Source organism: Mirounga angustirostris, unplaced genomic scaffold (genome assembly GCF_029215605.1).
Source record: "Mirounga angustirostris isolate CCGP_5_RB_7025 unplaced genomic scaffold, mMirAng1.0.hap1 SCAF_12, whole genome shotgun sequence".
NCBI lineage: Eukaryota > Metazoa > Chordata > Mammalia > Carnivora > Phocidae > Mirounga > Mirounga angustirostris.
The window spans coordinates 28,542,657-28,557,345 of NW_026991720.1; the positions used below are offsets into that span (position 1 = coordinate 28,542,657).

Below are 14,689 nucleotides of genomic sequence, written 5' to 3' on the forward strand. Positions count from 1 at the left end.
AAAGTTTCCCAACATTTTTTGGTACGTGGTAAGTAGTTAGGTCCAAATAAGTTAATCATAGTAGTTGTGTAGTGTCAGTGAGTTCCCTGTGTACCTCAGTGCACAGATTGGGATTCACAGCTCTCTCTGCTGCTCCATCCCATCCACCTTTTTTCATTTCCACCATCCCAGGGGACCCGTTTCTACAATTTTCTGCTACGCATGCCCCAGCACAAGACTCCCCAAACAAATGCAAATCGATAGCAATATTTATATTTATTTTTGCAATGCCTTGGATAAAAACCATTTAAACAATGTTGGGTAAGGTGTTATTCTCATAAAAACATCTTCTTTCAAAACAAATGTATCTCTATTTTCCATAAAAGTTAGAGTTACATGCTAAAACAGATTTAATTACTGAGATAACATGAAAGGATATCAGGAGACTTGTAGAGTAAGACCAGATAATGAATTACATCATTATACTAAACAATTACACAGAACTAGAAAACTGACTCAGTAGTAAAATATAAAAAATCTACAATTATAAATATAAATTTGGTCCATGGAGACACTAGAGCAGTATTTACAGTAAGTATCAGATTATTTCTACTTTAGGTGAATACTGCAGTTGTAAAATACTGAATATCAGAGGGAACAGAGTGTTTTATTTACAAGCTACTGTATTAAAAGTTTTATTTCTAGCAAATCCGATGATTGCTACAAATACAGCTAAAATTTGACACTAAAAACAAACATGTTTTATGTAGTTGGGAATTCCTAATAGCTATAAATTGAAATTTTCTGTTAAAATCAATACCAAAAAAACCCCACAATTCCATTCTTAGAAATACCGTAAAATTCAACCATTTTAGTTTAAACACAATAAGTGAATTACAAGAAGTTTTGCAGAAAGGCACACGTTGTTAATGATGTAAATTTGGCAGCAGAATCCTATGTCATGAAAATTACTGTCAAGTGATGGAATGTAAGCAAAAAGGTAACAGAAGAACTGAAGTGATTTTCCTGTCTAGTTTCAGAAAGAGGAAAACAATGCTCAGGTATGGATTCCCCTCACCCCTCTCTGTGCTAAACTAAAGACTCTAAGCTCTCGGCTATATTTCCATCGGGCAATGCTGCACCATTACTGTCCAGAGAGGTGGATGGATTCTCTTCCTGCCTCGTGCTCACAAGACTGAGGACCGCTTTGTAGAGAAACTGATACTGCTCCTGGAGGACAGAGAATGTGAGGTCATAAACAAGAAGCTCAGTGAAGATGGACACTTGTAAAAAGAAGTAATATTTTCAGTCATGCTTTGGCACTGGTCAGAGAAGGGCATTGTGTTAAGGGGTCTGTTATAGGCTGCAGAGGTACACAATCTATATTACTATCTCTTTCTGATGAAATTTAAAGTAGCTTTTCTAGTAGCCAACATTCATTGACCTAGAAAATTGACCAACATACTTTTGCCAATGGTAAGTGCTCCATTCTTACTCGTTTATGTCATGGAATCAGAAGGTGATGTGACAGATTACTGTTACTGATTTATCAACTTGCATGTAATCCTTTCGTAGGAGGCAACCTATAAGCCACTCATGAAAAATTACTCATTCTCCTCTCTCCAGCTGTGATGAAATCCATTGGGTTTCTCTGTTTATGGAGAGGTCCCAGAAAGGACAGCACTGTCAGCTCAGGGGCTCATGCAGAATCTTTTTTTACCAGATCCACTTTTTACCAAGTGTTCTTCACACCCTACCAGCCTGACTGGTCCTATGCCCTGCTTTGAGCAAAGGTGAGCATGGGCCCTGCTATGGTCTCAGAGTAGAGACACAGAAGAATAAAGAGTTCTCTTACAGGTGCCAATTTGGGTGGTAGTGGGGGGGTGGGGGTGGGGGACAAAGGCAGTTTCAGAGAATGTGAGCCAGTGACTGACATCACAGTGGAAAATCATTAGGCCCACACGTGAATCGGTGCATCATTCAATGCATCCATGAATCAGGTGAAAGTTCAATTTCTGGAAAACAATTTCACATAGGAGCAGCTTAATGTAACTCAACTGGCCTGAATGACTTTTAATAAGTGCTTCTCTGAAGTGCACATTTGCAAGGGTTACCTTACTTTCTGGACAACTGGTCTGGACTGAATGAAGCCTTAAAGATGGGCCCTTACACATCCACAGACCAGGGAGCTGGAGGTGAGTCTATAACTACTATATCCACCTACAGGTCTCCCACTGGGGCATTTGCATGAATATCCCTACTGTCTTTCCAGCCCTTGTTTCTATGATATTAAAAACTTCCAAATTATTTTTAGAGTTGAGACTTATCTCTCCAAAATGCTGTGCCTCTTTCTTGATTGTACAAGTTTCTCTTTTTAAAAGTACCCAGTTGGCTAATTGAACATAGAAAAAAAAAGATTCAGTAAAAATAAAAAAAAAAAAGTACCCAGGAATTACCCATTTGTTAAGTACCAAAATTGAATTCGGCTTCAGAAAAAAGTGAACAGTTCCAACGTTGAAGTCTTCAAAATCTGTCTTCTGACTGTTCTCAGGCTATGCAGAACTTGAACCCTACCCCAAGATAACTATTTTGTGGGGTAAGTCGAATTAGTTGGTGCTTCTACTGAGGGTATTTTTCAGAATTGCAAAAAGAGACATGTGAAATTTAAAAAATTTTATCCATCAATTTTCTGGAAGATAAACTTTAAATATGTATTGTTTATTATTCCAGTTCCATAGATTGTGGACTGATTAACTTGTAATTCAGCTCGAATACTACATGGTAGTAATCTGTTATGAGTCAATGTGATTTTTTTTTGATACATGATAAAATGATTTTGGCAGCCTTTAGGAAGTAAGCAGCACTCTAACAGTGAAAGTTTGGTTTGCTGTTCTTATACTTACAATGTCAGCAAAGACTCCTGGCCTCATCAAATTGATCATCTTGGCTACCTGGTAAACATCCATGGAATTTTCTTTTTCTAGTTGGTGCATAAGGGTTGTCAGAGCACAGAAAGTTCCTGCCGTCACTCCTCCATGCCTTGAAGCAAAGGGAAGGGACAAAGACTCCATTCAGATGCATCAAACATTCACATTTGGAACTCACAAAGCCTTGACAACTTTGTAGTGGGAACACAGAAATTTTTAATGAAATGTCTCTCTTTATGGTGTAGAGAACTATGGTTTAATTTGAAATATTAGCAAGTGTTCATGATATTAGTAATGGGATACTTTATAGAAGTTTAATGTTTGTTCATACATTTGTTATTTTTATACTCTGGAAGGGGCTGGTAATAAATCACAAAGATCTGACAAGTTATATCTCATATATAATGTATACATAACACACAATTCCAGCATATGCTTTTTTATTTGTTCATACAGGAGCCTGGAAAGATCTATTGGATAGATTCCTGTTCCTGGTAAAATAAAAACTATATCAATTTTAATCCTATCCAGTACATCAATAACTTAGAAATGTCTCTCTGGTTAGCACCTGTAAAAATTCAAGTGCCAAAACACTGACTCATCACACGAAGTGTTCTCAGCATACAATGCAAGAGCACATTCTTGTGATCAGGTACCCATCTTCTGCCTTCAACAGGAACTCCAAGAGAAATGAAAACAACAACAACAACAACAACAAAAATGAATTCTGTATTAACCTTGTTTATAAAAAGCTGATGATCTCTCCTGGCTGAGTCACCACAACTGGTCCAAATCATGAGGTTAGTACAAAGAAAACAGAAATATCTGACCACCTGGAGAGTGCTCAGGCATGAAAGAATTTAAAGAGAGGAACTTACTCATCATGGACAATCACAGGCCCATCCCTGTTGGCAGCTTCCTCTTTGATAATACTTATAAGTTCAAAAGTTTTACTAATGGGGCTATCTGGATTTGGCCATTTGGGGCACTGAAAATGCCTCACTTCAAGTACATAATCATCCTGTAAGAAGAGAGAAAAATTAGTATTTTTAGAAGAGTCATATTGGTGAGTGACAGCTTATTACGAGTGGAGTAACTGGAAATCAGGAATTACAGGAAGGTAATAAAAACCAATCACATGCACGAGGGAACAGCGGCGGATGCAGTCCATCCTCCTCTCGGAGGGAAGAAACTGCTGTGATGCCTCATTTCCCATGTGTAGATGTAATCTCCTTTTCACTCTAAAAATAAGTCTTATTTGTGGGTTCATTATGGCAATCAAACTCTGAAACCATGTACCAAAGATGTCTCTGTGCCACTATTTAGTACAAAAAGACATCTTCAGTGTTAACATTTGTTTTTAAAAATAACAGACTTCTTCAAATACGAGCATTAATTGAGGGGGGAGTGGAATTACATGACAGGGCGGGGAAATGCTGGCAAAGGGAATGGACATTCAGTCTACTTCTGATTCTTGTGTAAGTGACCAGCCAGGCTGTGTGACTTTATATCCCTTAAACCTCTGACCCTCAGCTTCCTAAAGTGTCCTCAATCAAATGCTACATTGAAAAATAAGCAGCAGAACCTAAATTTTATATGGTTTATCCACTCTCAGAATTAGAGTATAGTAAAGTGCAACATTTAAATCATCTAAAACATGATTTAACCTTTCTCCGATTGGGGACGTACTCTGCATCTCACAAGCCTTACTCCCTATTATTAGTATCTCTTAGCATCTTACTGTAGCTGTATAACAAATTATGTACTGTACTGTAATTCTATAAATAATTCTTGACAAGGAATTCGGATTGCTGCCTTATAGATAACCAAGAATTAGCAAAACAATCCTAGTTCATTGTACTGCACATTTTCAAAGCACTTCTTCACTTATAACACATTGTCTCTTGGTAGTGTGGTAAGCTCATTTTGGTAGATAATATTTTTCCTATTTTACCTAGAAGAATTCAAGGTAAAAATTTCCCTTAAAACATGAGAATTAGGATTAATGAAATTATTATTATTATTATTATTATTATTATTATTTTACTGAGTTTATTCTCAATTTAAGTTCTGTCAGAACTACTCTGGAGTAAAAGAGAAATCGTTGATTTCCTGTGTGTGAATGGTGTAGTTTAGTGGCGATTAAGGTTTAATGATTCTATAGGATTTTGAAAATGAAAGTGACTAGTAAGGTAAAACTGATTATTTGGGTAATCAGTCTTAATTTGTAAGAAATTAGGTTCCTTCTTTTTATTTCTAGGGAAGATCCTTAAATCAGCATATATTTAACATAACTTGTGCTTAAGATGAAAAGTTTGTTATTTCAATTATGTCCATACCTGTGTAGCTTCTAAGATAAAATCTTGAATTATAAGTTTTTCTTCATTAGACAGACATTTGTGTTCTTCAGCCATAAGAGTGACCTTAAAACTCTCACAGTTTATAGGCTCATCTTTATTTGGCCAGTAAACAAACTCATCTTCTGCCTGGAGGATTAAATACCAAAGAAGAATGATTTTCATCAAATGCTTAATAAGTCAGACCGTGAAATGAAGTTAACTGGTTGACACAGAAAATTCAACTCAAATTTTTCTTTGGATCTCAAAACTTACTCTTAAAATATTGAGCCTTACACAAGTTTGATGTGTAGAATAAAGTATTACATTTAAGAAGCCAAACTACTGCTTTGTTGTTTTGCTCTTAGCTCATCAGTAACAATGGTAAGTTGTTACTTCTGTAAATGATAACTGAGTAGAGAAGATTCAAGTGATTTTAAGAGCTCAGCAATTTCCAGTGTCATCTGGAATGGTCAGTCTAACTTTATAGCTAAGAAATAAATCTCCAAGTAAGTATATGTGCAAAGCCTAAACAAAATAGGCCTTTTTTTTTTTTTGTACTTCTATAGATCTCTTTAAACTGAGGGACTCTCCAAATATCCTAACAAGTTTTTTTTTTTTTAAATGTAAATAGAAGCATATGGACTGACTTCATGGTTGAAATTCTGTTTTTCTTAAGCAGTATCACAGAATACTTAAATTTAAGTTCATTTTAACTTACTTTTATTTAAAACTGTCATTCAACAATGTCAGACCTGGGAGATGACATAACCAACTGAGGCCCAATAGTAGACAAGGTGCAACTCCCGTGACATTAGTTTATTAGTTGAAAAATAAATTACTTTATTTGTTGGTATGCTTGGACTTCTGGCTGTTGTGACTTGTTATCTCCTATAACCCAAGTACCAAAAGTGACCGGGGATGGAGGGGCTTACCATGTTTTGACCATCAGGAAGCATAACTACCAGCTGGGCATTATGGTCCCATATCATCCTCCAGAAATCCTTGATGGTATGGAGAAGAGGATGCTGGGTAATGATGAATTCATTACTCTGATAGTAACCCTATGAAACCAAAGAGAAGATAGAAAGAGCCCCAACATATGACTTTAAATATTCCAAATACATGTCTAAGCTAATGGACCTTAAGTCAAGGCAGTCTTTTTATTTTTAGATTGTGTCTGTAAATAATAATGTGATCATTATAGCTGATGTTTACAAGGCACTCTCCATACACCAGACATAGGACTAGCGTTTTCTTCCCCCTAAGTCCCTTATGTCTCACAGAAGCACTCTGCAACAGGAACTGTGATCCCCCTTTTTCAGATGATTAAACTGAGGCTTAAGAAGTTAAGTGTTGTGCCCAAGTCTACCTAGCTATCACGTCTAGGAGCAGACTTACCAAAATGGCACATGGACCACGTCTCCTACACTAGATAGAATGGAAATCCAGAGGGGAATTTATATTTCTCACTTTCCACAAGTCCCAATGCAAAGTGCCACATTTTACACCTACTGACAACAGAACACCCTTGGTGTCCAGACACCCTGGCTTCCTCCTTTGGAGAGGAATCAGGAGGCACTTTGCAGATTTTGAGGCAGAAACCTGGAACCTGCAGCCATTGGATTGGTCACGATTTCCATGTTGCTGCTCACTAAAATCATGGCTTATTTATCCTCTTCTGCTCTGGGTCTCTCAGGTCCTGTTCCTATTCCCCATGGGCTCATTTGATTCGGCATGTAATAAGATGCCACCACCACATATCTCCCTGTTTCCTGCATGAATAGTCCTAAATATTTTCTTTGCTGGATAAACGAAAAGTGGTTTTGGCATGGGAATTACAACCTTTTCATCTGAAGCCAAGCTCTCTATGATTGATAGACCTGAAATGGAAACGAGGGGCATAGAACAGCCAACTGTTTCTCATAGAAAATCTAAACACAGAAGGAAAGGATTATGTCTTTAGAAATCCAGGTCTCCAAATGAGCCCAGTTCACTGGGTCAACACTGCTGCAGACCTGGACTGGTAAACTCAGGGAGACGGGCTTTCCTGAAGCCACTGTGTCCTCGGCCTGTTCAGGGCAAATGAAATGGAGCCTCTTAGATGGCTGAGTGTACGCTTTCTATCCTCTCATCAGTCCTCAACGGTGAGTTCAGTTCCTGCATTTACTGATTTGTCTTGCTTGAGGGTTCTCCAGTCCCAGCACACATAAAGACATCAAGGAATGCTGCTATTCTCTTTGCCCCAATGGGCCGCAGTCTGTGGTCATTAGATTTGGCTTCTACCCACCAGTGGTGCTAACCTATGTCTGCAGCCACTGCTTCAGGAAGCCCATGCTGGTTTTGGTTCTGGTAGCACAAGCTGGTAGGCAACTTTCCAGTGATTTCTCTGACTTACCATGATATAGGAGGCATTGATGTAGTCTGGGCCTTCCCCACTCAGAGATGAAATGCCAACCCTTGATCTTTCCACTGCAACATAGAACATTCATCATGAACCACCACGTTCATAGCTCTATACCCCTTCCTGCCCACCCCCACATTGCAAAGCATAGCTGCATGTCTCAAGTTGAGTGTCTTTGATCTGTAAGCTAGCTTTTCTATGTGTTTTGCATTTTTTAGATGGACTTCAGGATTTAAGAGTCCTTTTTAACAGGTACATTATCAGGCATAATTAGAAAAATACTGAGGGAATCAATTCATTCCAAGATGTAAAAATATCGTCATATTGCCTTCAAGGTTTCTATTATAAAAGAGGGTTTTTGTTTTTTTTTTCATGATTCAGTGTAACCTACCAGGGATGATGGAAGAAGTTCTGTTCTTTTCCCTGTTGCATTGTTTTAGGGCTGTAGAATAGTCACTCTGTTGTATATTTGATTGACTCAGGAGCTGAGAAAGAGAGTCAAGGAAAAATATAGATTATGTAAGTCACCCAAACACACACACACACACACACACACACACGACCCGACCAAGAAACCAAGATAAGATACTGAATATACATATATCTGGTTTTCCAAGAATTACTTGAACTAACTCCCTGGCACATCTATGTTCTCTACACCAGGGGAGCTGGAAGAAGCACAGAATGTCTGTAGTTTGATGTTCAGCCCTGGGAGGATCTTCCCCATGGCTTCCTGTGTAGGTGTGCGCTCTCTATGTCTTCCACTTACATCTCACTTTGCAGCTGGGGGTAAATTGCATGGAATGCGTGTGTATACATATATATGTATATGGTTGGATTTCATTCATTATTTTAGTACTCCATTTCACGAATAATCTACTTGCTATTTATTCCCTAGCTAGCGAATGTTAGGATTATTTCCAGTATTTTCCTTTTCTAAACTTTGTAGCAATGAATATCTCTTGTATGTTTCTTAATACCCACACATGGAATTAGGAGTCATCAGCATTTAATTTTTGACAGTCTGATAGATGATAAGTGGTAGACCATGGTTTTGACTTGCATTTCCTTAGTTACTGTGAGATTGTGAATTGTAGCATTCATTAGCCATTTAGATTTCTTCTTTGATGATTGCCTTTTTATATTTCTACTTCACTACCATTTATTAATTTGTAGAGGGTTTTGACATCTTGAATGTAAATCTATAATCTGTTTAAAAAGTTGCTAAGGTCTTTGTTCTCTTTAATCACACAGACGCTCACGGCCAACTAATTTTTTAAGATTTCTGCAAATTATGTCCTTTTCTATCCTGATGTCTTCAAAATATATATTGCTAATATTCTTATAATAGTTATAAAATCTTTTTGTCACCTTTAGGTACCTAATTCATCTTGAATAATTTTAGTGTTTGAGGTGTGGTAAGAATCCAATTTTACTTGTTTCCACATGGAAATTGTCCCAATTTCCTTTATTGGTTAGTCGGTCCTTTCCTCATTGATTTGTGGTGTCCTATCTGCCTAATAACGCTTTCCACATATGCATGGTTCCTCTGGCTGATTTGTCTGTTTTTTAGTGTTAATGATAATATCTGCATAATAAATCTTCCATATACTGTACAACACATTTCTATTTTATTTTTTATTTTTAGTATTGCTTTGGATGACTTCGCTCTTTACTTTTCTAAATGTTAATTTTAAAATCAGTTCTTGATTTCCTATAACAAATCCTGGCAGAATGTGATTGGTACCACACTGATACTTAATTTAGGAGAACCAACATCTTCACAAATTTCCATTCAGGAAAATTGTATCTATATTTATTTGTCTAATTCTATGCTCTTCAATTCAGTTTTATAATTTTTTTCCTACACATTCATTGCACCATTTGTTAAGTTTATTTTTGAGACCATAGAGTTTTTGTTTCTGTTTGCTGTGGTTGTTGAATTGGCTGTTTTTGCTTTAATATCTTTTCTAACAATTGATAGCTAATGAGTTACAATGCTATTGATTTTCATATATACTTGTTGAACTGTAATAAGAGTTGAGTTCTAATAATAAATATTAGAACTTTTGTTTCTCTTGATGTTCTATATAGACAAGTGTATCATCTGCAAATTCTTTTCTACTTTTATACATTTTTTTGGTTTAACCTGATTTCCAGTAGAATGTTGACTAATAGTGTCAGCAGTTGACATTTCTTGTTTTTTCTTAAACCTATGAAAATTTCCAACTTTAAATTTTGTGTGTTACATTTATATTATATCCTCTGTAAGATGAAGAAAGCTTCCTTCTATTTCTAACTTACTAAGAGTTTTTGTTCTGAATAATACTTAATTTTGTTTACGGATTTTTCTACATCTTTTGAGAGGGCCATACAATTCTCATAACTAAATTTGTTCATATTTTCTAATGTTAAATCATCACTTCATTCTTGAAACAAACTCTACAAACCCTAATTGGTCATAATATTTAAAAAGAAAAACACACTGCTGGATTTGAGTTGCTGATATATTTTTTAAAGATTTTATTTATTTTTTGAGAGAGAGAGAGCATGAGAGAGAGCATGAGCAGGGGAGGGGGAGGGACCAGGGAGAAGCTGACTCCCCTCTGAGCAGGGAGCCCAATCTCAGGACCCTGGGATCATGACCTGAGCCAAAGGCAGACGCCTAACCAATTGAGCCACCCAGGCACCCCAATATTTTTAAATAGGATTTTAGCATTTAAGTTCATAAATGAAACTAACCTATACATTTCTTTATTTATACTATCTTTGTACAGTTTTGGTATCAAAGTTACACTTGTCCAGTAAAATAGTTGGGTTTGTTTCCTACCTAGATATTTTATCCTAGAGTTTGGAATTTTCTGTCCCTTAAAAGTTTGGTAATTCTTTCAGTTCTAATTTTATTTTGGAGGTGAGATTTTTGGTAACTGATAAAATTTATTTAATGGTTATTGGTCTAGCTGGATTTTTCATTTCTTTATAAGTGTATCTTGCTTACTTTTTCTTAAAAAAATTTCATTCATGTAGGTTTTCAAATGTATTGTCACAAATATGTTCATACTATGCTTTTTAAGTTAGAAAAAAAATTTCTAAAATATTTATAATTATATCCCTGTTTTTTATCTTAATATTTATTTCTGTATACTCTCTCTCTTCCCTTTTCTCACAATCTGGGCACAGGTTTGTTTGTTTTATAGTCTTTGACAGAACCTGCATTTGGTTTTGTTTCATCTCCTTTTCTATTTAATTACTTTAACTTTCTATTTAATTTAAGAAAGCTTTAACTTGCTTAAAAATTTTCTGTCTCCCTCTTTGGGTGTACCATGCTTCTCTTCTAATTTTTACATGATGTGCCTATTTCGTTTGCTTTTATTTTTTTTATTCTCAAATGAATATATTTAAGGCTATAACTTTCTTTCTAGATACAACTTCAATTGTATCAGACAAGTTATGCTATGTAATGCTTCTGTTGACCTTTAATTCTAAAGATTTTATAATTTCCTCTTTAATAGGTCAATTATTTAAAAGAACATTTTTATTGTCCAATGTCTGGATTTTTTTCAGGGCAAGTTTTCATGGTCAATTTCTAATTTTACTGGATTAGGTTCTGAGAATATGGTCAGTACGGTATAGATTCCTTGAAATCAACTCTTCCCCTCCAGCAGCTATTTAACATCTTTATTTTAGAATATGTGTACAAACATACATGTATACCCCATGCCTGTGCACACACACATACACATTCACCTCCTGTGTCACACAGGGAATAGAAGCCACAGAATATTCCCTCAGTCTCCAGCATTGGAGCCCATACACTTCCTGCTACCACACCCATTTACGTGTCCCAGCATTTTGCCCCAATCCCTCCTAGTCTTGAATCCTTCCCCTTTGCCCCTTCTCAGGATTTCCTCTCCCTCTAATAATCTCTTCTCCCCCATGTGCCCACTGCCATGGATCTCTTTCCATTAGTTTTTTTTTTTTAAGTAGTCTCTCTTTATTTTATTTTTTTAAAGTCAACTCTGTTCCCAACGTGGGGCTCAAAGTCATGACCCTAAGATCAAGAATCACACGCTCTACCGACTGAGCCAGCCAGGTACCATCCTTCAGCAACCCTCAGTTTGTTTCCTATGATTAAGAATCTCTTATGGTTTGTCTTCCTCTCTGATTTCGTCAGAACAATAGAATAAGACAAAAACAGAGAGGGAGGCAAACCATAAGAGATGCTGAACTCCAGGAAACAAACTGAGGGATGCTGGAGGGCAGGGGGGTAACTGGGAGATGGGCATTAAGGAGGAACGTGGTGTAATGAGCACTGGGTGTTATATACAACTGATCAATCATTGTACTCTACATTTGAGACTAAAAATACACTATATGTTAATTAATTGAATTTAAATTTAAGAAAATTTTAAAAAATTGAAAAATAAAATGAGGTATAACTGATATATGACATTACATTAATTTCAGGTGTATATCATAATGCATTGCAAAATAATCACAATAAGTCTAATTACATCCCTTACGATATATAGTTACAAAATATTTTTTAAAATATTTTATTTATTTATTTGACAGAGAGAGAGACACAGCGAGAGAGGGAACATAAGCAGGGGGAGTGGGAGAGGGAGAGGGAGAAGCAGTTTTCCTGCGGAGCAGGGAGCCCGATGTGAGACTCGAGCCCAGGACCCTGGGATCACGACCTGAGCCGAAGGCAGACACTTAATGGCTGAGCCACCCAGGTGCCCCTACAAAATCTTTTTTTTAATGATGAGAACTTTTAAGAGCTACACTCTTAGCAACTTTCAAATATGCAATACAGTATTATTAACTATAGTCACTATGCTGTACATTATATCCCTATACCTTCTTTATTTTATAATTGGAAGTTTGTACATTTTGACCCTCTTCACCCATTTGGCCGAACCCCTACCATCTGCCTCTGGCAACCATCAATCTGTTCTCTGCATCTATGAACTTGTGTTTTTTTTTTTTTTTTTTTTTAAATTCCACATGTAAGTGGTATCATATGGTGTTTATCTTTCTCTGTCTGACTTATTTCACTGAGTTATTTCTGACTTACTTCACTTGCCATAATGCCCTCAGGGTCTTTCCATCTTGTTGCAAATGGCAAGATTTCATTCTATTTTATGGCTGAATAATATACTACATTTTCTTTACCTATTCATCCATCAATGGGCACTTAGATTGCTCCCCTATCTTAGCTGTTGTAAATAATTCCGCAATGAACATAAGAGTGCAGATATCTTTTTGAGTTAGTGTTTTTGTTTTCTGCAGATAAATACCCAGAAATAAACAGACAGGTAACTTACTTTAAGGGCTTGTATCTATAGAAAAACTTGAATGACTAATGTCTTATAGTGTGCACGCACGCACACACACACACACACACACACTTCTGTATCTCCCTAGTTAGGTGTTAACAGGAAACCGAGTCAAATGTCCCTCCCTTAATTAAGATTCTGGCCTCACAGTTGATATTTCCATTTTGATCCTGGGTTATCTAATATAAGCCATATCAATTCTTTCTTGCAGTTTTGTAGGGGTAAGTCATGCTAAAATGAGAATTCTGTTGAAAATGAGTAATACCTATATATTTTTTAATTTAGAAGAAAGCTATCCTAACAACCTAATGTTGATGTTCTATACTCGTTTATTATCTATTTCTGGAAGTCAAACTTCATACTCTCTCTTTCTTTAGTGTTCTGTTATCATTCAAACTTTGTTGAACAAGAACATTTATGTCCTCCTGGCAGGTTCAAAACGCAGCATTCACCCCTAATCCTTCTCTTACTCCTCCAAAGGCACAAAAGGCGCTGACTGAGAAGGCAAAAAAACAGAAGGAATCTGTGGTGACTAACATCTTTTATGTTGTAGCCTGGAGAGAAGATGAAAAAAAACACCCTGCGATCTCAAGGTTTGTTAACTCTCCTGGGTTTTTCCAGGGTCTTTCAAATTTTTTGTAGATATTCCTTCTTCAGAAATTGGCCCTGTTTCTCTAGGAATCCTGGGAAGTAAGAGGTTAGTATAGGAATAAGGTAGAGCAAATAACACAGCCTCCATTCCTTGGGAAAACCACAACTGTGCAAATCCCCCTAGCACAGCTAGAAGGTCCCGTAAGTTCTACTTTCTGAATTCTTTGCTGATTGATTTCTGGAAGCCAGAGAACTAGGATTGTAGAAAGTATGATATTGAACAAAACATACTCTCTTCTCTAGCTCACTGCCTTGTGACAAGGTGGGTGGGAGAAATTGGGGTTGAAGAGCTATTGTTCTGGGGTGGCCTCTTCTCTAGTCTAGGGCCTTCAAGTGAGACAGATTTTTCCAACGAGTGGCATGAACAGCCTGAGCCGGATCATTCATTGTGAAGTGGTCTGGTTTTTTCAAAGGAAAAAAGAGCACTTATGCAGTCTGTATTAGGAGGTCTGCCCATCCCTTCTGTTATGTTCTGTGCCCTCCATTCTTGGACCAAGTTTGCATTTGTAAACATTAACCTAGAGTTCTTGAGACCTCTTCCTCTTGCTAGTCAAAATCAAGATTCTCCTTGAAGTTGACCACGTGGTTTTGTTGCCCACTGTAAAGAGCAATACAAAGCCACTGTACCAACTGTGCTCTGAACCCGTGCACATGGCCTTGTCGACTCAAATGAGAAGCTGCAGGAACACTGAATTGTGTGGTAACATCCAAGAGGCTTCTAAGAGAACTCACCTTGAATTGTTTCTCTAGCTTCGTTTTGCCTGTTGGTCCAGGAATGAGGAGCGTGTTGACATAGGCATGAATATGGCCGTCTGGCACCTCAGTCTCCTTACTAAGTATGGCCTCAACCAGAGCATCGTGAATGAAAACATACTGTTCCTGGCGAAACAATGACAATAGGGAACATTATTTTATGTTTTCTTTATATATATCTAAGTACAAAAGTTCTTAATCTATTTTTCACTGACAGACAAAGTGAGTCTTACATAATGGCGGGGGTGGACCCACAGAAGATTGCTTACTAGACCTGGCAGGAAATCAGATGTAGAA

General features: G+C 37.0%; 1 protein-coding gene across 1 annotated transcript in view; it reads right to left on the reverse strand.

Annotated features, from left to right (window-relative positions):
* Window positions 1-225: 225 nt before the first annotated feature.
* The window catches only part of PTPRZ1 (protein tyrosine phosphatase receptor type Z1), a 162,846-nt gene continuing 148,382 nt past the window's right edge, over window positions 226-14,689 (reverse strand). Inside the window, exons 23-30 of the mRNA XM_064575008.1 lie at window positions 14,372-14,518; window positions 8,038-8,131; window positions 7,641-7,714; window positions 6,178-6,306; window positions 5,246-5,392; window positions 3,785-3,927; window positions 2,883-3,018; window positions 226-1,209 (exon numbers count right to left, since the gene is read on the reverse strand). Of these exons, the coding sequence (XP_064431078.1) occupies window positions 1,069-1,209; window positions 2,883-3,018; window positions 3,785-3,927; window positions 5,246-5,392; window positions 6,178-6,306; window positions 7,641-7,714; window positions 8,038-8,131; window positions 14,372-14,518 (1,011 nt within the window). The 3' untranslated portion in view covers window positions 226-1,068. The remainder of the gene's footprint in view (window positions 1,210-2,882; window positions 3,019-3,784; window positions 3,928-5,245; window positions 5,393-6,177; window positions 6,307-7,640; window positions 7,715-8,037; window positions 8,132-14,371; window positions 14,519-14,689) is intronic.